Source organism: Oculina patagonica, chromosome 2 (genome assembly GCF_052425735.1).
Source record: "Oculina patagonica isolate OP01 chromosome 2, crgOcupat, whole genome shotgun sequence".
Lineage (NCBI taxonomy): Eukaryota > Metazoa > Cnidaria > Anthozoa > Scleractinia > Oculinidae > Oculina > Oculina patagonica.
In genome coordinates this window covers 20,971,967-20,994,776 of record NC_135759.1, presented here as the reverse complement: position 1 = coordinate 20,994,776, position 22,810 = coordinate 20,971,967, and the positions used below count along the sequence as shown (strand labels likewise).

Below are 22,810 nucleotides of genomic sequence, written 5' to 3'. Positions count from 1 at the left end.
GAAAAACAAATGGAGTAAAGTTTTAGTCTGAACCACAGTATTTGCAATAATGTTAAAGACCGGCCATTTGCTCAAACCTTTCGCTTGTAAGTTACAACTGAAACAGACAGTCCTCGCAGATTGGCTGTTTGTCAGTCAACATTCCACCCGACAACTTTAAACAGGATTTCCTTTTCGGAAATTGCACTAGTTTGGCATAATTTTAACAAGCACACAACAGTTATCGAGGTGCAATCAAAACGCTTCTGCACAAGAAAGAACAACTGAACACAACACAGATGTTCACAGTGTTTGGTGCCCTTTGGATTCCAATTTTGGCGGTACTTCAACTGTCGAGCAATCTCGACTGCTTTCACTCGACGTTTATTCGTATAGAGTGACAAAATAACGTTATTTAAACACGACAGTGAGAAAAGGAACGTGAACGTCTCCAGTGAGGTTAAAAACAGACTGGTGGAGCCCACCTGGCTGGCAAGCAACCAAAAATGTTTTGATTATTATTAATGCGACAATTTCATGTGACCAACTTCCTTCCGGTGGGGGCTGTTTTGCTTTTCTTGCGAATAATGTCGATTCATAACTTCTTCTCACCATTGTAAATGAAACAACAACAACGTATATTCTACAACAGGCGCGATTGCGTTGAGATTTCAGCATAGCAAAACCGATTTTTTAATTACCGAAATGTTACAAAGCGTGACCGGTCTATTGATACGAATGGCAAATGTCTTCGGAAGTTCCGTTTCACTCTATCTTTGAAATTGATATCCGGTATGATAGTGGGTGCCGAAAAAGGAAATTCGAAAATACAAAGGGGAACACAGTTAAAAACGTTAAGGAGACCCATGTCGAATATCTTTTTCATACAAACCTTAGTCTTTGTTGGTGTTAACATCCTATTCTTTTACTATAGAAGCCAGTGAGCTGTTTCAGTGGCCATGGACCGGAAATATTAAATTTGTATTCAGCACCAAAAATATCCGTATCGACTAGGAATTTCATACTGAAAGTGAGTGCTGGCTAGAGGAATTAACGATTTCACTACATTATTTCAGGGTCTCAAAGGGGTTTTGGGGCTCCAGGGCTCCGGGCTAAAAAATGCAGGGCTCCAGGGCTCCAAGACGAAAATGTCAGGGCTCCAGGGCTCCATATCATCTGCTTTCGGGCCCCGGGCTCCACTATGCATGCACTAAAAACTAGTTGTACCTATCGGTAAGTGCCAACGAGCGAAATACTCATGTTTGTTCATAAGAACAGATATTGAATGGTTTTTGATAGAACTATTGTATTTTAGGTAATATGCGAAAAAAGTGCTATTTCTCTGGTGTTCATAAATGACACAGGCTTGATAGCCTGCGTAGCAGGCGCCGTAGTTTCCAGCGCGCGTATTCTCGCGATCGCGCACTCTTTTAAACACACTAAAAAACGTACACAGATGTCTGCTACGCAGGCTACGGGTTTGACAGATTGATAACTCTTGACAAATCTTTAAATTCTTTTCAATGTTAAAATGTCACAAAATGTAGGCAATAAATGAGGTTTAATCACTGTTTTTTAAATACAACACGCGATGGTTAAAATGTTTCCGTCCACAAAAGGGATAGTTGCATTTCAAGAACTTCTTATAAATCAAATCCCAAAATCAAAACTTCTAAGATGCTTTTTTAAAAATAATTTTCAGTAATCAGAGACAGTAATGCACGGGTCAGATTTCAGTCTCGCATGCGAAGTGTCATGTTCAGTTACGCAAAACTTGAAAAATTTGAACAGAAAACAAAACTTGAACGGTCAAGGATTATTTGGAGACAAAAATTTTATTCAAGTTAACATTACATTTGCCGTTAGAAGCAAAAAACTTTTGACTTTCTTGTGTGTATGACATGCAGTAATTTTAGTGAGCGTCGCTTTGTATTGATGTTATTCCGGGTGTTATTCCTACGCGGAGCGAAAATGCGTGCCAAATAAAATATAAACGGTATTTGATTTGAAATAAATCATCGGTCAAACAATTACTATAAACACAATCAACACTAACTAAAAGGAAGCATTTACCCGACTTCAGCATTCTCATAAGTCAAGAAAACTCTATTTGAAGTCAACAGTCCGCTTTTGATTTTCATGTCTCTCTTCGATCGTAAATCAAAGTCGAAAGATTATTTCATCGCTTTGAAGACCTTGATGTTCATTTTTTCGGCGGTCGAATATTCTGTAGGGTATTCTCTTTCGATTTATAATTCCCTAAAGGTGTATTTATCGGTAAAGGGATGAATGACCACATTAAAAATTTTAACAGCGAGCCGCATGGACGCCATTTTCGTCATTTGCTCTCTAGCAAGGAGTGAGAGACTGGGAACCAGTTGGGAAGAACAATACAACCCAAATATGGGGTTTACTTACACCCAAATATGGTCAAAAAAAAGTCCCTTACGCAGAACTTAAGATTTTCTCTGCCTATACACTCATACGCACACGGCTCTATGATTCTGCCGCCTCGACAGCCTCGCCTCTTGGCTCGGCTGTCTCGTTGGCAATTATTTTGCAACGCAAAATCGAGTCCGCAAATTAAAACGTCCACAATTCCGACCAGTTTTCATGAGTTTTTTTAACCCAAGAAACCAGTTCTCATGTCTCCAACTATTAAAAGTGGATTAACTATTTACTTAAAATATAAAAATGGTTTAAACAGAACTAAAAATATAAAAGGATACTCTAAATTTTCGATCGCCTTCTGCGGTCTTCTTCAGAGAATGATGGATTTTGCAAGGTTCGCAGAATTCTAATAAGTTGCATTGACGTTATTGTTCGTTGCCCCCCTGGGAGCAACTAGCGATGCGTAAACCCTTGGGAAGGGCGCTCTTTCGTTTATAGTGTTTTTGTCGTTTTTAGTTTTTAGTTTTTTTGTTTTTGTCGTTTTTACTGAACTTGAATATCAGTAAGGCCATGGAACGGATCACATTTCTATGCTCAATGTGACCGAAAATTCCACGTATCATCTTGACATCTTTCATGTGGCGTTGATCTTTGGTCAAAGCTAAGATGAAGTTCGCTTTGCTGTTGTTTCTTTAAATCTGAGATTGGTGCATCAAGCGAGTTAAAAGAAGCTGATCTGCTTGATGCAACCGTCTGTTTATATGAACTGGGGGCAGACAAGGCCTGCCATTGTTGGAGTGTGATGTTAAAACGTGACCGAACGGCTGCATCAATCGCGGAATTCAATAGGTATCTGACCTTTAAACATGGTTTCCAAGAGGTGGCTACAAGTTTTGGCATAATGAAATTTAGTACTACGATCGCAATTCATAGACACAGGAAGGACTGCAGTTTCCGAATGGGAGAATCTTCTTGTGTAATACGCAGGACGAATGTCTCATTTACAAACCAACAAAATGCAGTCATAAAACAAGAAAAAATGCAGTCTGGGATCGCGATCAAATTTCAAAATGCTGGGCTCTTGGATCCACAAAAAATTTATTTGGGCTCCGGTCTCTACAGCCAAAAAAGGATAAGGGCTCCAGTCAATAAAATGATCAGGCTCCGGGCTCCAAAGCAGAAATTTCAGGGCTCCAGGGCTCCAGGGACGCCCCCTTTGAGACCCTGTTATTTCTGAAGTTTGGAGGTACAGTATGTTAATGAATGGCTTGTTTGGAGTTCTGGATTTCATTTTTGGCGATTATTAAAGAAACAATCGTAGAAAAAAGCATATGAATTTTCCATATCTTCCTAAAAATCAAATAATGGTCCTGACCCGTACGAGAAAATAAAGCAGAATTCACACAATCATACACAGAAAGCTGTGACCTCGAGCAGCTTGCAAAAGCGGAAAAATCGTATACAATTTCGCTTTAAAATACATCCAACAATGTAACGATGTTCAAGAGCACATTGAACGCTGAATAGTATAAAAAGGTACAATTATAAAATGAAGCAGATGTTCTCCCTATCTCCAGTAAACATTGCAAGCATTTAATATACCTGTAACGTAACATAATGCAAACCTTTCGCTGTTCTTCGCTGTTACTGAAGCTAAAGTGTAATTTTGTCGTGCTTCTAAAAAGTTGGCCCAAGCTTCAGTTGCAATAATATTACCGCATTCAATAGCTTATTCAATGTTTTACACAATCGTAATGGCGTAATAAAAATAGAGCACATGAATTTTTCATATCTCCCTAAAAATCAAACAATGGTCTCGCGACTGAAATAGAGAAAAATTTACACAGTCACACGCCACAAGTTGTTACTCAGAGCAGCTTGCAAAAGCGAGAAAATAGCATTCAATTTCGCTTTAAAATACGCCCAACAATATAACGGTGTTCAATACGTATTAAAAGGTAAAAAGTATTAAAAAGGCTTAATAGAAGAACTTAGCAGATGCTGTTCCCTATCTCCAAAAAACATCGGAAGCATCGTTTCTGTAACGTTACAATGTATGGACCTTTTGCTGTGACTAAATGTACTGCTTTAAACCCTACCGTGTGTAAATAAAGGTTTTGATGATGATGATGATGATGATGATGATGATGATGACAAAAAAAGTTGTACTTTCGTCGGGCTGCTTGAAATTCGGCCCAAATTCGGTTAACAATGGTTCTAACAAAAAGAAGCATTCAACAGCATATTCGGTTTTCAACGCTATTACGATGAAGTTTACATATCTCCCAAACAATCAAACAATTATTTGCTGTATGCTTTTAATAAACGCTACTTCACGCAATCGTGTGACATTTGGTAATACACGCTATCGTATGACATAATAAAAATATACAGAATCGTAGACCGCATGCGCTAACTCTGACATCCAAAATTTGGGTCCGAACCGCATACACAACACAGAAAACCCAACACACACAGGACTACCAGAATAGCGTGCGAGACACATAGCGCAATTATTATTCATGTCAAGGGACATTCTCGTCCCCAGAGTCCATGATCCTTCTGGCGCAGTCCAGAAGAATCGTGGACTCTGGGACGAGAATGGTCAAGGCGGATAGCAGCTCTCGCAAGATCGCTACCCTGCGAGAGAACATTTTCCAATAACTGAGCGAATTCTCGCGCGCTAATTGGCTAATTTTTATTGTCAATAAGAGTACAGACGGATGAAACACGTAAAGCTGACGCAATCAGCAAAAGTTTTGTCAAACTTTTCAGCGCTGGATTCTTGATGAGGCAAAATTGTACCAAAAAATCTAGTAGTCTTCAATGAGGAAATCAATGGAAATTTAGGGGTTAAAACTGAAGATACCATTGCAGCCTTCGAGCGAAAATTTGAGGATGTTCATTGATGATTCATACCTGAAAATTAGCGGTGAGCGGGAATTCGTGCTGTCGAGGTAATATACCATGCACGATTTATAAAAATGGGAATCCCGCATATAATTTGTGATCCCATCACACATCACATTCCTTCCGCCTGTATTTGATATCGTTTTTTAAAATAGAAAGAAGTAGTTACAGTACATGCGCATCCGCTCAAGAAGCTGAACCGTGTATTAGCGGATTATTTTGTGAACAGTTTTCACTGGATTAAAGGATAGTTGAGCAATTCGAATTTTTCCTTGTATTTCTGGCCTGTTTTTACTGAACTTTTAATTTACGAGCCTGTGATTCTCCGAATTACGGCGATGAAATTCTGATTCTGCGGCAATTCCATCTTCCATTGGCTCTTGCATTTCTTTCCTTCGTTTGAAAATCAGTTTTGGCTTTTTGTTATTGTAAAAAACAAATCGACGTCACTTTTTCCTCAGCGGCTTGTGGATCTACAACACGTTGACAATGTCATGACGAAATTTATCATCAATAAGAGGACAGACGCATAAAAAAACTCACGTCAATAGGAACAATGCCCCAGCCCCACAAAGAATGACAACTACTACACAAGAGGACCAGTAGAATTACAAGCTTACAATAGCTGCTGGAGTACTGCTACACTACTGATGTCAAGGTCACCCATGTTTCAATCCTCCACTGTGGGCGATGACGTTAATGTGTAACTCATTTCGCACGTCACTGAAAAACTGCAGTCAAAACGTTTTAAATGCTTTAAGGTATAGGTATACGTTCTTTTTACACAAACATCCGCACAAATATGTATTGTAGTTGTCAGAACATAAGCATTGGCTAAATTGGATAGTTAACACCGGACAAGCCATTGGACGATTTTTTTTCCCGCGGTAGTCGCTTGGTTCAACCTCGTTCTCAGGAGTTTTCTTCTTTCCAATTCAAATTCTTCCCGACTTGGAGGAGGAAGATGCAGAGATCCTCGAAACGCGATTATTAACACGTGTGATATATATATTGGGTCACTATTTTGCCGTGCATTGTTTTGCCCTGCAGGGAATGTTCTGGATACTTCTCAGTTTAAGCGGCGGTAACTGATCTTCTTATTAAATCTGCTTCCTAGACTTTACATTAGCCTATTATATATAATGCCAAGTCAACTTTGAAAACGTAATGTTTTCGTTGATATGGATCGGTTTCTCAATGACAACATAAGCACTGGTAACATCAGTAATAGATGTTTAGTGTCAGACAATAACAAAACCAAGTTGCTTTAAAAAGTTAAAGGACTGTAATTTTTTACAGACAAATATCCACCGCGATTTCAAGGTACTCCAAAACTTCAGTACAACGCTGAGGTAGGAGAGGACAAACGGTTACGATGTGTAGTGACAGGACAGCCACCGCCGACCATTACATGGAGCAAGGATGGCAAGCCTTTGCAGTTGTCAGAAAGAGTAAGGAATTTGAGCAGCAACAAAACCATAAAGATCAAGCAAGTCAGACTTGGTGACCAAGGAAACTACACCTGCATTGCTGAAAATGCTCTTGGGAAACTAAATTTGACTCTAACACTTATTGTGCGTCAAGGTAGGCATGATAACGCAGAGAGAAAACAAGACGGAAAAGAGACAGAGAGACCTCCTGAAACAGTAAATTCAAAAGAGCAAAATAACTTTAAGGCTTTCAATCTAGATTTAGTGCGAATAAAATAAAACCAAGAATTAAGAAACTTTTCAAACAAACCTTTTGTAGCTCTAGTTCTTGTTTTTTGGTCAAACATTGAAATTTTGATTTATTTGTTTTCGCTCTTTCGCGTGTCCTTCTCTTTTCTTACACTTACTGTAAACGTTTCATCCACCCATAACGTAAAAGCAAAGACGTTCAAGGTCTTTACTATCTGAAAATTTTAGTTTAACCTTAAAAAGAAAATTACAAGAAAGTTTATCAGTGTGACTCATAAAACAGCAATGACAATAAGTGCAATGCTGACCACGTTTCTTGCAGCCACTTGGCATAATGTGATCAACATTGCTAACATTAATTTGTTTTAACAGGAATCTCAGCCAGTATTTCGACCTCTCAATTAACATCAACAACTCAAGTACCACCCACCCAGGTGCAAGCTCAAGGTACGTTGGCTAAACGTTTTTACTTCTACCCTTTACTTTTTCAAATTACCAAAGTACAACTTTTGACAAATTAATTAATTTTAAGAAAATAAACGATAATTTTAAAAAGAAAATTACAAGAAATTTGATCAGGTAAAACAGTAACGACAATAAGTCCAATGCCGACCACGTTTTCTTGCAGCCATTTAGCATAATGTGATCAACATTGCTAACATTAATTTGTTTTAACAGCAATCTCAGCCAGTCTTTCGACCTCTCAATTAACATCAACAACTCAAGTACCAACCACCCAGGCGCGAGCTCAAGGTACGTTGGCTAAACGTTGTTAATATTACCCTTTACTACTTCAAGTTACCAAAGCACAATTTTTGACAAATTAATTAAAATTGTTACTTGCTACAAATGAACGTCACCATTGAAAAGTACAACTTAACAAGTTCATTCGAGTAGTTGCACTGCCATAGAATTTTATTCATAAACTCCAACCTCAATGCCTAGTCTAGGAAAAATCATCGAGTCTAGGAGAAGTTATTTTTTAAGTTCCATGCTCATGATCTGCAACGGTATATTGAGGAGTAATAAAGAAAAGTAAACTGCTGTATGTGTGTATTTAATATTTGTATACAGATTTCAGACGTTTGATAATTCCTATTAAAAAACAAGCAACTGCTTGCTAGGTGTGACATGCTTATTAACCGGCATCTTGTAAGATTAAGGCTAATAGTAATGTGTTCTTTTTTTTTTCAGATTTCAAAACCAATTATAGGACTACAGAATCAAGTGAGTGTCCGTAATCTCTAAAAAATATCTAACTGAATAATGGGCAAGTCACTAGGTCATTCCAGGGTGGGGAACTTGAGACAGCGTAGCTTGGCGTTCTAGTCAGTCGGAGAGAGCGAGAAATCGCGCGCGCGAGCAAAGCGATGTAAATGTTCAAAAACAAACAAATAAAAAAAGATTTAGCAAACTTCATTGTTAGCCAAGATGTAGGTTCTGCATCAGAAAAGTGCATTCTGTGCACCACCTGCTAGATGTTTGCTTTAATGTACTAACTGGTGATATATAATTTTCGTTCTTGATTTAGGAGCACCGACCTTTTCTGATCCAAGTATGTTAAAAAGAGCATTTAGAGCATGGCCAGCATCACACTCGATCAGACTTAAGTGTTTAGCAACTGGAGCACCACCTCTTAAATACACATGGCTAAAAAACAGAGAGAAAATGCCCAAGCGACAAATGGACCCATATCTAAACACTTCAATTTGGTACCTTAAACTGAAAGATCTAATGCCCGACGATTCAGGGAAATACACCTGCATAGTGTCCAATCCATATGGCAGTATAAATCACACTTACACACTTCAGGTTGTTGGTAAGTTCAAATACAAACAAATGAAGTAGAATTGCACTTTTACTGATACAAAATGGAAAAGTAAAACATCTAAATGTGCAGAAAAAAAGATTTAGCAAACTTCGCGGTTAGCCAAGATTTACACACCTACTGATACATAATGGAAAAGAAAAACAACCTTAACTTAACCGATTTGCTGATTTTTTACAAACATTTCTCTTCTTCAAGTTGTAAATAGTCTAATTAAAAAGTTCTATCTGATCATCTTCTCAACAGCTAAACCACGATCAAGGCCGATCTTAGAAAAAGGCCTTCCAAAGAACACAACCGTACAGATTGGGGATAATGCAGCAATGACATGCATTGTGCTTCCCAGTGGGACACTTCCAGATTTTAGATGGCTGAAATGGGAAAAATCTGTGACATCAATGCCGAAACTTGGTGACGATTTGGAGAATGGATTATATCGTCTTATAGACCCACACTATTACAAGATTATCCAAGTTGAGGGTAATTACGGTGTTGAATTGAGAATAACTAATGTGACAGAGGAAGATTTTGGACTCTACACTTGCTTTGTGAGCAATCATATCGGCAATGATTACAACAGTGCTTTTCTCAGTGAATACGTGAAACCCACGGCTCCTGATAGAGGTTAGTAGTCGCTTGATATCGCAACAAAGTCAATTTAGGGATGGACCATTAAAAATGTTATGGGGGGAGGGGCGGGGAATTCTCAAGCTGCACGATTTTGTTGGCTCTAATTTGCTGTGCAGCATTTTTAAAGGTACGATCTTTTCTCTTTACTGCATTACTCGCTGTTTTTCTTTTTTGCGCAATTTATGCTTACACGAATTTTGTTTTATTAATACCCCCAACACCCCTTCGCAAGCCCTTTCTAATTCTCCATCTCTTAAGTGAAAAATTATTTGTATAGATATTTTCTGAACCTTCTCCAGGTTGATTCGGACAATTATGGCGTCGCGTTGTAAATTACTCATGTGATACTGGCCTCTGCACTTGCTTTGGGAGTAATTTAATCATGTCAGCAAAACTCTCGACAGATCATTTATCGGCAGAAGTTGTTGTTAGGTGTCATTAGTTAAAATAGCTCACAATGAACACAAATGGTTAGTGACAGACAAGAAACGTGGACTTAGCATCTGCTTTGTTGCGAGTAACCAAGTTGGCTAAGGTTACAAGACCCGTTTTACAACGGCGTATACCTTACTGAAGCGAATAAGAGATGAGATAAGATGAAAAATGCAGCCAATCAGAAGGCTGGAAGGTCGTGGCATATTCGGCAGTGTCCCACACATCGGTATTTGTCCGTTGTTTTTTGCGAAAGATAAGTTCGGAAAATTGGGATATAGTCGAAGTTTGCGACTTTCTTCAGCAAAATTGGGAATTGTTTTGAAAATGATCGAAAACGTTCGAAGAACATTAAAAACTGCTATTTTAATGTTATTCTGGGAGGCAAAGAAAGGAGAGGTTGAGAGGAGAGCTACAGTAACAACCATATTTGAGTAAGTAACTTAGCCAACCAGAGTGCGTACTTGAACGCGTTTGTAATTTAAAAATGCCAACATGTGAAATATCTTTACAGTGACAACACCAACAGTTGGAAAGATCACTGAAGAGAACACACGAAATGCTTCAATTGAAGGTGAGTGGTCAAACTCCATGATTTCTCGCAAAATTGGTACTTCGTTCAATGGACACTCCATCTAAAGTACCCGTGCCACTGTTTTTGTATGAACGGTAGATGCAGGGAAATAGGAATGAGTATCTATTACTTTACCCTTAATTAATAAGTCTATTTCAAAATTCTCAAAATTGAAAATAATATTGCACAAGTTGGCAAGACGGCTTTATTTCACGGTTTAGTCATGAAACGTGCGAAGATGACTCCTTCCGTAGATTGTCGATGGTAAATTGGCCAAATTGAAATCAGGATAAGCATAGCGGTCATAGCGCGATGAACAGTTTACACGTGAAAAAAAGCAGAAGCCGATGTCTGAAATAAAAATAAATAAATAAACAAAGATAAGGTTATGGAAATCAATACGGTAAAAACCCGCGTATAAGAACCTAGGTTTTTTCAAGTTAGCCTAAACAGGTTCTTATATAAATGGTATTTAGTGTAAAATTAGGCTTACAAGGTTCTTAATTAGGTTCTTAACTTTTGTTCAAGAAATAAAGTAGAATTTTTAAATGATCTGCTCTTTAATGTCCAATAACAGTATTCTTGGAGGCTTCGGTAAGCAAAATACTATACTATTTTAATCTGATTCCGTTAAAATCAAAACTATACTGTAACCTTCACTATAATTCCCAATAAATCTTGTAACTATGCTGTAACTATAATGTGTACAGACTGTGTTATAAATATATTTTTGAGAAGATTTTTTAATTCTATATTTTTGAGAAGATTATTTTTTCTTTTTTGAAAATAAGAACCTGTTTTAGAATTTTAGCCTAAAATGGTTCTTATGTGAAGGGTGCTTAAAAATGAAATTTTAGCCTAACAGGTTCTTAAATGTTAGGTTCTTATACACGGGTTTTTACTGTAGCAGATTGAGCCTTATAGTTTTTCTGCACACGTCCCAGCGCATTTTATTTGCAGTCCTCAAACGTGTTCGAAGTTTCAGCATCTGTAATGAAAAAATGTCTTCTTTCCTTCTCGCTGACTTTCAGTTTATGTCTTTTAAGACATAAAACTTAAAAGACTGTCCTTCTTTTTCTTTTAATTTTCTTGTTATTATCATTTTTTTCATTTCTGGCCAGGACTTCAAGGAAGAAAAGAGCCTCAGCCAAAAGCTGCTCGTATTCATGTGATGATTTTTGTGGCCATACCGTTATGTGGAGTTCTCATTATAACAGCGACACTCGTTTGGTATTTCTGGCAGAAACGAAAAATCATGGAGAGAGCACCACCAGAGCCTTTAATGATGGACACGATTGAACGATCAGGACCCGCAAGAAAACCACGTAACGAATATGTCTTTCTCCCCCAGTTCTGAGGCCGAGTACAACGAGCTATCTTGCTTTAAGCCGTCTCGCGTTTTTCATACACGAGCAACAATAAAACTATTAGATAATCAATTAGAAAAAAAAACTGTGTAGCGCATTTAATAAATGACAAAAATTAACAAAAATATTAACAATATTTTTTAAGTTAATAAAACTATTAACTATGTGTTATAAATTAGGAAGGGCTGGATTAACTATACACAACAACGGAGATATTTAAGTGCCACTTATTTTTACTATCGTTCATTGGGGTTTTACTTAGATTGGTTCGGTAAATCGAGTTTAGAATAAAATAATTCGGATAAGGTCGAAAGACCGTCGAAAACGATATATATCTTCGGAAGTATTCGAAAATATTCAAAAAATTGATCAGAAATCATCGGCAGAAAGTACAGGACACTTCAGTAACACTGGAAGTGAAGTGGAATCAAATAGTAAGGCAATTCTTATTGTGGCATATTGCGAATATCGCACTCGTTACTACTGAAAAATGAAGGCACTCGTGGGATATCTTACAGTATACCATTCAAAAACATTACATGACTAGTGGCATTTACCCAATGGTGTTTTTTAACCATGTGAATTACACCTTATCTCTCAATTTTTTTTAAGGCTGTTGGATTTCGACTCATTCTATCCAAAGTCCTCCGAAATAATTCTTAATAAAGCTTGTTGTCGTTGTTAGTGTGCTGTTATTAAGTAGTTACGCGTGTCATTTATCCAATGATGTTTTTTAACCGTGTGAATGACACTTCTTTTTACCGCACCAGTACTAGTACTGGTGCGGTTATACTTGTGACCCCTTTGTGAATATAGTTGTGAATGTCAAATAAAGAAATTAAAAAAAAAAAAAAACACCAAAAAAAACGTAGTACTGTCGGAATTCGTTTTAGTTGCGATCATTTTATCGTCAAGTGTGTTTTACTTTCCAATTCAGTTGTAACCACCATAGTTTTGTTGCTAAATGAATTTATTATGCGAATTTGCTAAATGAAGCAAACTATAATTTTTTTTAAAAAAAAAAATAAAGAGACCCAATTTTTGGCTACACGGCTCAGTTTGAAAACGGAAAGTTGAAGAAACACACGTGGTTGGAGTTTATGCCAGCTCTTTCTGTTTCTCCCAACAGGCATGTGGTTCATGTCGCCAATAAACCAATTGAAGTGCGTGATCTATCGATCCTCTGCATGTAATTCGCTTGGTGATTTAATGGCGCGGCCCTGATAGTCTGTATGTAAAGTTTTGAAGATTTAAGATAGCATAAGCAAAAGATTTTAACATGGCGGAAGAAAGTAAGCACTTTGTAAGATTACGTCATAGCCAAAGCTCTCGTAAGCGACCACCTCGGGAATTTCAAAATTTGGTCGTAACTGAAGCTGGCGTTTACGAGAATGAACCTTTGTAAGTGACTTAGGCTGAAACAATAAAGGCTGGACGCTTAGTTGAGCTTTTACCAATTTTTCTTTGAATTCAAATTATTTCGAGACCTTTATCAACGAACATTAAAAGTTAATGTTGTTTACGTTAAATGTGATCAAGAACTGAGTGTATACATTTATTTAAGTGCTGACTAATACAAATCAGAATTTTGAATGGTCCCTTTCGAGAGCTTACTTCAAAGAAGAAAGACTACTTGGTCATTCCCAAAAAGAAACCGCTAGCTCTAGTTCGTGCATATGACGGCATCATATAAGTATCTGAAAATCGAGATAAAATTATGTATAGATGTATGTTTATGTTTAACTTCTCCTAAAATGGCAATACACAAAAAAAGCTTACAGATAACACAAGAACTAAGCAAATGATCAACAACGAGAAATCAAGTCACTTTTACATAAAAACATCTTTTACCGAGTTGAAAAAAAAATACAGCTATGGAAAACTTCACTGTGTTTAAACAGGAATTATTAGTGCATTTATTTACTAAAAGGGAGAGTTTCATGATATCGTCGTGTTTAGTTTCCCGATCTCGTGGACATGTAATAATTGCTTGATGCAATATAAACATCCGAGGTGGGATTGGATGTCAACAAAGTACACTTTTACTGTCTTTATATTATTTTTTATTTGTACATGATCATCCATTGAGCTTTAGACCCAATTTCCATTCCCGCACATTTTCAATAATACATCTCTGTGACGACAAAATGCCGACCGGAGGCAATGTCTTTCGCAAGAGGTTTTTACTCAGTCGGTTTTATTCACAACGGAACTTTGTCATTTAACAAGTAATCAGGCATTATTTTTACGATTTAGAGCTATAGCGAACGTTTGATTCGATTTGATAAAGACGATAAACTAAGTGACTTCTGCAATTTACACCAAGGAACTAAAATTTTCACTTTTCGCCTAATTTTTCGACGTTTTTGCTTCCGATATGTGTTCTTTCATCAACTCGTTTTAGTGTTAGTACTATTTGTTTTATAGCGTACGTGCTCGGCGTCTTTGCATGCAATTTGTTTTGAATTCATCTACAACTTAATTATAGCCGGAGGATAGGGAAGTAGACTGATAAAACTGTCGTTTGTCCGCCCCTCCAATCACACGTGGATAATTATAACAGCACGCATCACCATATCATTCCAATATTTCACACAAGATAAAAAAGTTGTATTTGAATTGTCTTTTCGACAGGTTGAAGTGGTACTTTAGAATCAAAAACCGACTTTTAAGTTCCTCCCTTGCGTGGGATGAAAGCACCGACTTTGTAGGCGGCGCAAGAGATATCAGAAATGCAAAGTAGTTGCAATTAATTGCTCAGCAAATTATGTATTTCAATTTATCTCTAGCTCGGAAACACCCTCGTCGCATTTTCAGTTAAAACTATCAAACTTAAAGCTTGCACTAAAAGTCCTTTACCACTCAATTTTTCACCAATGACTTCGTTTCGGAAATTGTTGAAAATCTTAAAACATAAATGCGTGCCGAAATTGTAAAAGATTCATAACCGGCCCTGAAGAGCAATTACATTATTGATATCCAAAACAACTAGTGACGAATTAATACAAATGAATGACAACAAAGTGGAAATTTCCATTGCTGATGAATAAGATGACAAACGTAAAGAAGACAGTTCATTCGGAACACCTGCCTATTGCCCTCAGGTATATAGATAGTACAGATAACGCTATTGTATGCCTGTCAAACCGCTTACCGAATCAATCTTTGTCAGCGAAACTGCTAAATTCTTGCCAATCTACCTGTCGACATAAAAAAAAGAAACGATATTTACGTTAAAAAATTTAGTGAAAGGCAATAATAAGCAGGGAAGAGGCAAGACCATTTTGAAATCGTGGAAAACATTTTGGACGACCTAACATGCGGTTTACAGTCTTTAAAGAAAACTGCAGTTAACTCTAAGGTAAGGTACCTTAGTATAGTCAGTATAAATCACCTTAATATATTATGCGAGAGAGTATTCACGAAATTCACTTTTTCATTTGGCAAGCATTCACATATTTCAAAATAATTTTCACTGGGTAGGGGAAAATATTCCACTGGGTCGAGTTCCACTGGGTCAGTTACAGAGGGGTGTGTTTATTTTCAGATCTCTATTAACTGGGCAATGTTATCAGTATTATGGGTATAGGTGATCACGTAGTGTATTACATAGTGACTAAAACGAAACAGAAACAACGAGCACAAAGTAAACGAGTAGTTGTTATTCCCCTTTGTGGTTTCATTTACAGTTGAGCTGAAAGGGCTTTCAAACAACTAGCATAAAACACACCAATTTCTAACGTTAATTCAGAGACCACTGAAGAACCAAACAGTACCGCCGCAATACATAACTGACAAAATAAAATTCACCTTTTTCACAGATTTGGCAACCGTGAAGTCTCTTTTATGACAATTCCAAAATCCCTAAATCACTCAAATTTAATTTTTAATTAAAAGTTAACCGATTTTTACTTTGTAAAAATTGAAAAAATAAACTAGAGGAAAGTTTGCGGGCGGGCCATTACTGAGTTTTCTTCGTTAATTAATTGATCTTCAAAAAACGTGTAAGTTCATTTTGTGAAGATTCATTCTGGAAGAACGTGGGAGAGAACGAAATTTGAATCAAGCATCAATCAATTTATTGAAGTTTTCTTTCTTTGTCTTTTTTTTAACAAGAAGATAAAAATTAGAAAGATAACGAGACGTGGATTGAATGTAATCAGTTGATATTATAAGAAAGACCGCCTCGGCCAACCAAAATATTGTAAAATATGAAGAGTGCTGTATACGTAAATGACAAGATATAACTCCTTTTCTCTCACCGATTTGGCAACCGGCATGTTATTGCAGTATAAAGTAACTCGAATCCCTTTTGTGACTATTCCAATATTCATGAGGAATACCGCCTCGGCAAACCGAAATATTGAACCGAAATATTGTCATACGTAAAGGACAGAATTTAACTCCCTTTCTCTCACAGATTTGGCAACCGACGTGTTATTGCAGTATAAAGGAACTCAAGTCCCTAAGGCCTTTTGTAACCATTCCAAAATTCACGAGAAAGAACGCCTCGGCCAACCAAAATATTGTATCGACGATAAAAAAGATAAGTTGTTGGATCAGCTTTGATTATGTCTTAACAGTTTTCAGCCGGTAATTCGCAAGATAGAAACTCACAATAAGTTTTATTTGAAGAAAAAAAGATGGCTATATTACCGAACAAATAATTTAAAGCTTGCACCTTCTTTATAACTATATTTGATGAGAAAATCCTTCTCAGGCGCTTTTCTCCTTGATGAGTTGATCAGCGTGGATGACGTAAACCTAAATAAAGAGTGTCAGTAGTGTGATGTCACGTGATGTTTGAACATAGGAGCATAGTTTTCTCCAAAATGGTGCAAAGATACAGTGCTTAACGTTACACCTTCTTAGATTATTACCGGCAGCCGGCAGGCCATATTTTGCCAGCCTTTAGGAGACTAAATTATAACTGAATATACAACTACCATCTTAAACAAAACTACTCCGGTCGCTCACTTTGCGGATAGGAACATACCGAATACTATTTTTGTCTTTTTTTTCCTATCAGGGAATTTTATAACGTTTATAGCTGTATTCATAAAAAAAGTTATCCGTTTTAGAGAGGGAGAATTCTGTCGTTTGCCATTCTTATAGATAGTGCATGGCCAGTCCATAAGTAAGGTCAGTTCAGTCCCAAAGTCGAAATATTAATTTAATTATTTCAGTCACTGATGGACTAGAATTGCTCTTAATGTTCGTTTTGAGAATATGGGAAGATTTTCCTCAGTCCAATTAGAGGCACTTGAAGGGTTCCGATAGCTGTCATCCAATCAAAAAGTAAAACAAACACTCGAGAGCTTTGCAACAGTTGTCAGGTCATCACCGCGCTTTTACGACACGTCATGTTGCTTAGCAACTGGCTTCAGGACGAAAATTGCGGGCTCAGTCAATCCGCCATTAACTAGTACTCGTTTCCTGACAGTAGTTGATATTGTCGATATTATTTGCTATCGTCATTACAATCTCTTTGACGATGGCTTGATATGTAACGATAAATCTGGTGCTGATCACTCTTGGGAAGAATAAAAGGCTTAAAAATGGTAATCTAAACTCTTTTAGTGTTAACATGTCATGCTATCCCAAAAGGATTTTCTTAAAAGCAACGTACGCCATGAAAAGAAATTTATAAATGTAGAAAACCAGCAGAGGTGATAGCAAACCACAGAGGAATAGAGATGGTTAAAATTGTACAAGACCGAGATTGATTATAAACTGACGACTTCGTAGATTACGTAGCCGGAAAGTAGAACTTAAGAAACCGCTTAGCAGCTTACTGAGTTAATTAAACGGCTTAGGAAAACTGCGTCTTCATTTCAGTTCACGAACCTGAAAAACTAGCAGATGGTTTGAGAAGAAAAAACAACCAATTAACGCGGTTTCACTGAGAGGTTTCTCTTTCAACTCCAAAGGACTCACGGACGCTGGATCATTGTATAGTGTATCATAGAATGAACAGCTCTATTTTCCCACTTATCCTTTGCTCTGGACACCGTCCAGCTTTGGCGGAATGCAGTGCTATTAACCCGCGCGCCGCCAAGTTGACAATCCAAATAAGGATTTTAAAAAATCTTTGACGCTTCATTCCTTTCGGTTTACGCCCTCAATCAGTTCCCACCAAAAAGTCGCCAAATGTCTAAAGTTATCCTCATCTTAAGCTCCCGAACCGAGATTAAAACAAAAGACTGAAAGGAGAGGCACTTTTCCCGGCAGCGGCTAAGTGTAAGATAGTAGGTACCGGCGTAGCTTAGTTTTAGTTCCAAAATATGAATGCGTCCTTCTGTTGGTGCTTCTGTTACCGCTAGAAGTGCAGCCGTTGTAACTACAATCGCTCGTCAAACTTTGAGAGGCAAAGGGGCTGCTAGCAGTCTATTACGACTGGGAGTGCAAAGCAGTTTGCAAGGCGCCTTCATTGTACGCGGCACACGCTTTTCACTTACCACTTATAAAGAATCGCGTGCAAGATAAGAGTATTATTTCGTTGAGACCTGACCTGATCGAAATCCGACATTTGCCTCCATACTGCACGAACATTTCTCATAGCGCATAACTGCACTTTCAAGGAAATCTGTTATGCGCTTTCAACCTTCATTGCAGCCTTTCACTTCAAATATTACTTCCCTAAAACATAGGCCAATTAATCAAACCCACAGGACAAAGGGGTATATTTGAGTAGTAATATTTGCTCTCATGTTAATTCTCAGAAGATTGACAGTTTAAGACCCGGGAGTTAAAATCCGTACCTTTTCATTTCACTCATATTTACTCATATGGCTTATGTGTGACGAAAAAAATGATAAAACAACATTCTTACGAACATCACGCTCCAACATATTCCTAGTACTTGCGTAATTAACCACCTGTAACAAGCATTTTACAGCATGATCGGGAAATAAAGGCTTGATTTTACTAATTACTCTCTTTTCTTTGAAACACCAGCTTCAAAAACTCCTCCCACAAATAGATTATCACTTCTCTTTTAATGCAACTGTGTTAATTTGCATGAAACAAGTGCGCTGAACTAGAAACGACTAAGCGGAATTTTTACAAAAACAAGTATCTTTTACTTAATGTACTATGAACTTCCAAGAGTCAAGTTCAAATGTAAACAAATTCTTTAGTTGCAAATGAGTTCATCCCGAGATCACAAATGTGATCTGCTCATTTCCCTCTGGCGCCAGCCAGGTGACCGGCTACGAATTCTGAAACGCCATCCATCAACACCGGTTTTGCTGAACCGCATTCCGATCCTGCCTAACAGCTCTCTTTGGACATCAAAGTGTTGAGCGATCTGCCACAGGTTAAATTGGTTCGTTTGTGATCAAAGAAACGTCCAAGATCTGGACATTTTGAGCGTGGGCTGCCGAACGCAAAATTCAAAGTAGGCCCTCAAGGCACGTGTTCATTTACTGTGTAATTTCCGTTTCAAAGGTTGTACTACTTCAAGCACTTCCTTCTCTAATGTCAACACTGGATAAGTTACACATACACAAAGCATACAGCATGCCTACTGCTAGTTCATAGTTTATTAAAGTGAGACGCTAGACATCTCGTTTCTTGTCGGAACATGAACCGATAATTCATCACTAGACAAACCATTGTATTTGAAGTCGTCAAAGAACCTATTTTTAATTAAAAAACAAAACAATTTCAATTTATCAGATTTCAACGGCTCGATAATAACTTATACAGATTTTCGTAAGAAAAATGCAGATCTCTTAAAGATAAAGCTCTCTTAATTGAAAGTTTTTTGGTGTTTTTTTATGGCAAAAAAAACATTAGCACTGGCCATCTGCCCAAAGATGCCCCCTCAAGAAAACACCTTTTAGTTCTCGCCCAGTTCTATTGTTTCCGAGAGGTATAAATAGTCAACAGCTTTTTAATGTTTTCAATATTGGAATTCTAACCATACGTTTGGCAAATGTTATACATGCATTGTTTAATAGATCCAAAATGGGCATTTTTGAGCAGTGACAATTTAAGATCGAAAGAACAAGTGGCGATCTTGGTTTTAGTTACAACACTCAAGAGCATCGTAACAGGGTTAAGTGTACATCTCACAGCGTGAAAAAGTTTAAACTTAGCTCCTGGACACATTTCGGGCCGGTAGTCGGTAACGCTGAAACAGAATTTCTGTAATTCCGTTATGGTGGAACTACATGAATTTCAGATGATTTCAAGATATGGTATAGGTTAGGTTGACAAAACAGCAATCCAAGGCTGAATTGCTGAAAGATGAGAGCGATAAGCACCCACAAAAAGGGGTGTTGCATCTCGTGTTTCTCATAGGAATCCATGTAAAACTATTTTTGTCAGTAAACTTTCTAGCGGCCCTCCTGCTTGCAAAGTTAAACACACCAAAACGACCAGACCAATCTTCGCACATTTAAAGAGCTTCCCAACAAAGATAACAAGACACCAGGAACTACATAAGCCTTTTAAAACAACGAGGTAACGAAAATCAAGTTAAAATAATTGCTGATGAAATAGATATCCGGACAATTCGGGTGAGGATTGGAATAGATAAGCAGGTTCACAAAAACATTCCGAGGGAGACACCGTTAATTTAAAACACGCGGGCACAAACATTCGACCCATTAGCATTACAGTTTTACAGCTGGAATAAGAACTTGCGGCTAATCTCACTTAGCAGATCCGTAGCTCGCTGTAGTGCAGCGGAGAACAGCAGAAAGTTTTACATTCTACTTCAAATCGTTCACTTTTCGCTCTACCTACAACGTTCAGGAACGAAACTATACCGAGTCTTGAATCAGTGCAAGGTAGCGAGGTCGTCAGGTAGGCCGGTTTGTTTATTCGCATAGCAGATGCAACTGTTCTCTAGCTACACTACTTAAATGAAATAATTCCCACCACGATTGCCAACAGCCTTTGTCTTGAAGTGGCCGTACTCATGTAAATACAGACGCGATTGTTTACTTCGAGTAAACAGTTTGTTATCACACGTATTGGCTATTTAGTGAGAAACCCCAAGAGGATGGAGGAATGTTGTTGAAATACCGTGTAGTGGTAGAAGTTTTGTCATTAAGCAAATAAAACAAAGCTTGTCAAGAGGGAAAAAGCGTAAGTGATAAGGATTAGCGTCTTCCGTCGCCTGCGACTATTTGCTTTTTAATTTTCCAAGACTGCTATTGTGCAGTTGTACCTTCACTAAACATTCTGCTCGCTGATATATCAAACGACTTCTGCTTTTCGCTGAGATTTCTTTCCAAGGTTGTCTACACCACTAAGAAGGCAAGACGTTAAGTGAATTTGCAAGGACTCTGCTAATGTGCTTCCAAAAAGAAGATGAAGTAATTAGGGCTTGAATAATAAATTTACCCCAAGGGTAAAAGAACCCTATTCAACCGGAAACGCGTGTGTACTTGACAGCCTTTGTATTTTGACATGATTGATAGAGGCGTGGCCATTTGTCACTTGAAACCATTGAAATTTCACACAGAATTCGACCAAAGCCAACATACCGAGACCAGCGAAACACTAAGCCAATCAAAATTCCCTTACAGAGGAATTCGTGTCGTTGTTTGACGGTGCTTAGCGCTGTATTACTAAGGGAATTTGGCTATCGGAACCTTCCGTAAGGATTTGTTCGCTATCGATATATCAGTCTCATGAAATTGGGAAAACTGTCACGTTGACATCAAAGTGAAGTATTTTGCTCTTTGGCACTACGTCAGTATTGTGCCATCAGATTGACAACAAGCAAATGAATTGTCTGCGCAGCCCTAAAACAAACCAGGCAACTTGAGACGACGGTGTGGACACATAGCATCATCTCATCAAGGAAAATCATTTCTTTTCGTAGTAACCAACAGCCGCTCGATCGATCGCCGGTTTTCAACGGCGTACAGAATGTTACTTCGTAAAGGAAGACCTTGGTTGATGTGAGCATGAAGGCAAAGCGGTGCTGGTGGATATTGTTGGTCAACCTCATTATCAATACGCAGACTGCTCAACCCGGTAAGTGGATATCTACATACTTGTTGTTTTGCAACAATCACATTCTAGAGACTACGCGTTCCTAGCCTAACTATTCCTTGTTTAACTCTGGCCAAATTGTTTAACTCTGGTTTATCTTTGTTCAAGCTCACCACACAACGAAAGCGATTTCCGCTCGTTCTGTAGGACAGCATTAAAAGTCGTGTACGAGATCTCGTCACGCTTCAAAAATCAATTTTCGGTAATACTGTCAAGATCAATGGCTCTATTCATTGGAATCATGCAAGAAAAACTCGTTACTGGCGAGCAGGGACAAAGGAAATCTTATTGAATAGCTCGACATATAGCGCCAAATGTTTGTTCAACTCTTAAGCACGGAGAAGTAGAAAGCAAATAAGACGTTCGAGTCACTCTAAGCTGCTGTTTACCATTTCCATTGTGTTCGCCATTGTGCCTTGTGATATTTCTGGTCTATCCAGCTGTTTCTTACGTACTCACGTTTATTAATCATTCATAAAGCAAGGTGCAAATTTGCGTTCTACACGCTTATAAGCAAAGGTTATAGTCATTAGTTAGGTAGAACGGTATTCGAAAGGAACAATCATTTGCTTGCGGAGGATTATTCTGTGTTCGTGATCGTTCTATGGCACTTTGTTTTTATCGGAGAGGTGCCAATATCCCAAATCGTACCGATATCGGAACATACTGTAATCGTATTTTCAATACGAATATTCAACAAATGCTACCTTTGGCCAAGCTACCTTTAGCCTAAAGTTTGAAGGATTCAGCTGTCCTTTTGAGCGATGTAAGCAGAAAGAGCGCGTTTATAACGCATAAGCGACCTTCATTATAAGATCGATCGTAATCGGCGCAGCAAATTATGCGTTAATCAAGTAGAAGTTGTTCAAGCATGGTGAATAAAGTCCAAAACTCACAAGGTCGTTAGCTCTCAACGTATGTAAATAACATTACTATTAGATTGTCTACTACCCAGGAACAGAGAACTTTTTAAAAGTTCTAGGTAGATCCACGCCGGGCGATGCGA

At 37.9% G+C, this 22,810-nt stretch overlaps 1 protein-coding gene across 6 annotated transcripts in view; it reads left to right on the top strand.

The window, feature by feature from the left end:
* The window catches only part of LOC144643505 (fibroblast growth factor receptor 2-like), a 34,706-nt gene that overhangs the window by 344 nt on the left and 11,552 nt on the right, over nucleotides 1-22,810 (top strand). The window contains exons 2-5 of one of the 6 annotated variants that reach the window (XM_078502777.1): nucleotides 6,580-6,864; nucleotides 7,332-7,406; nucleotides 7,638-7,712; nucleotides 8,154-8,186. In XM_078502777.1, the coding sequence (XP_078358903.1) occupies nucleotides 6,580-6,864; nucleotides 7,332-7,406; nucleotides 7,638-7,712; nucleotides 8,154-8,186 (468 nt within the window). Of the gene's footprint in view, nucleotides 1-6,579; nucleotides 6,865-7,331; nucleotides 7,407-7,637; nucleotides 7,713-8,153; nucleotides 8,187-19,667; nucleotides 20,260-20,296; nucleotides 20,605-20,656; nucleotides 21,787-22,810 lie in introns of those variants that run through there. The other 5 variants (XM_078502780.1, XM_078502781.1, XM_078502779.1 and 2 more) reach the window with 5 other exon arrangements.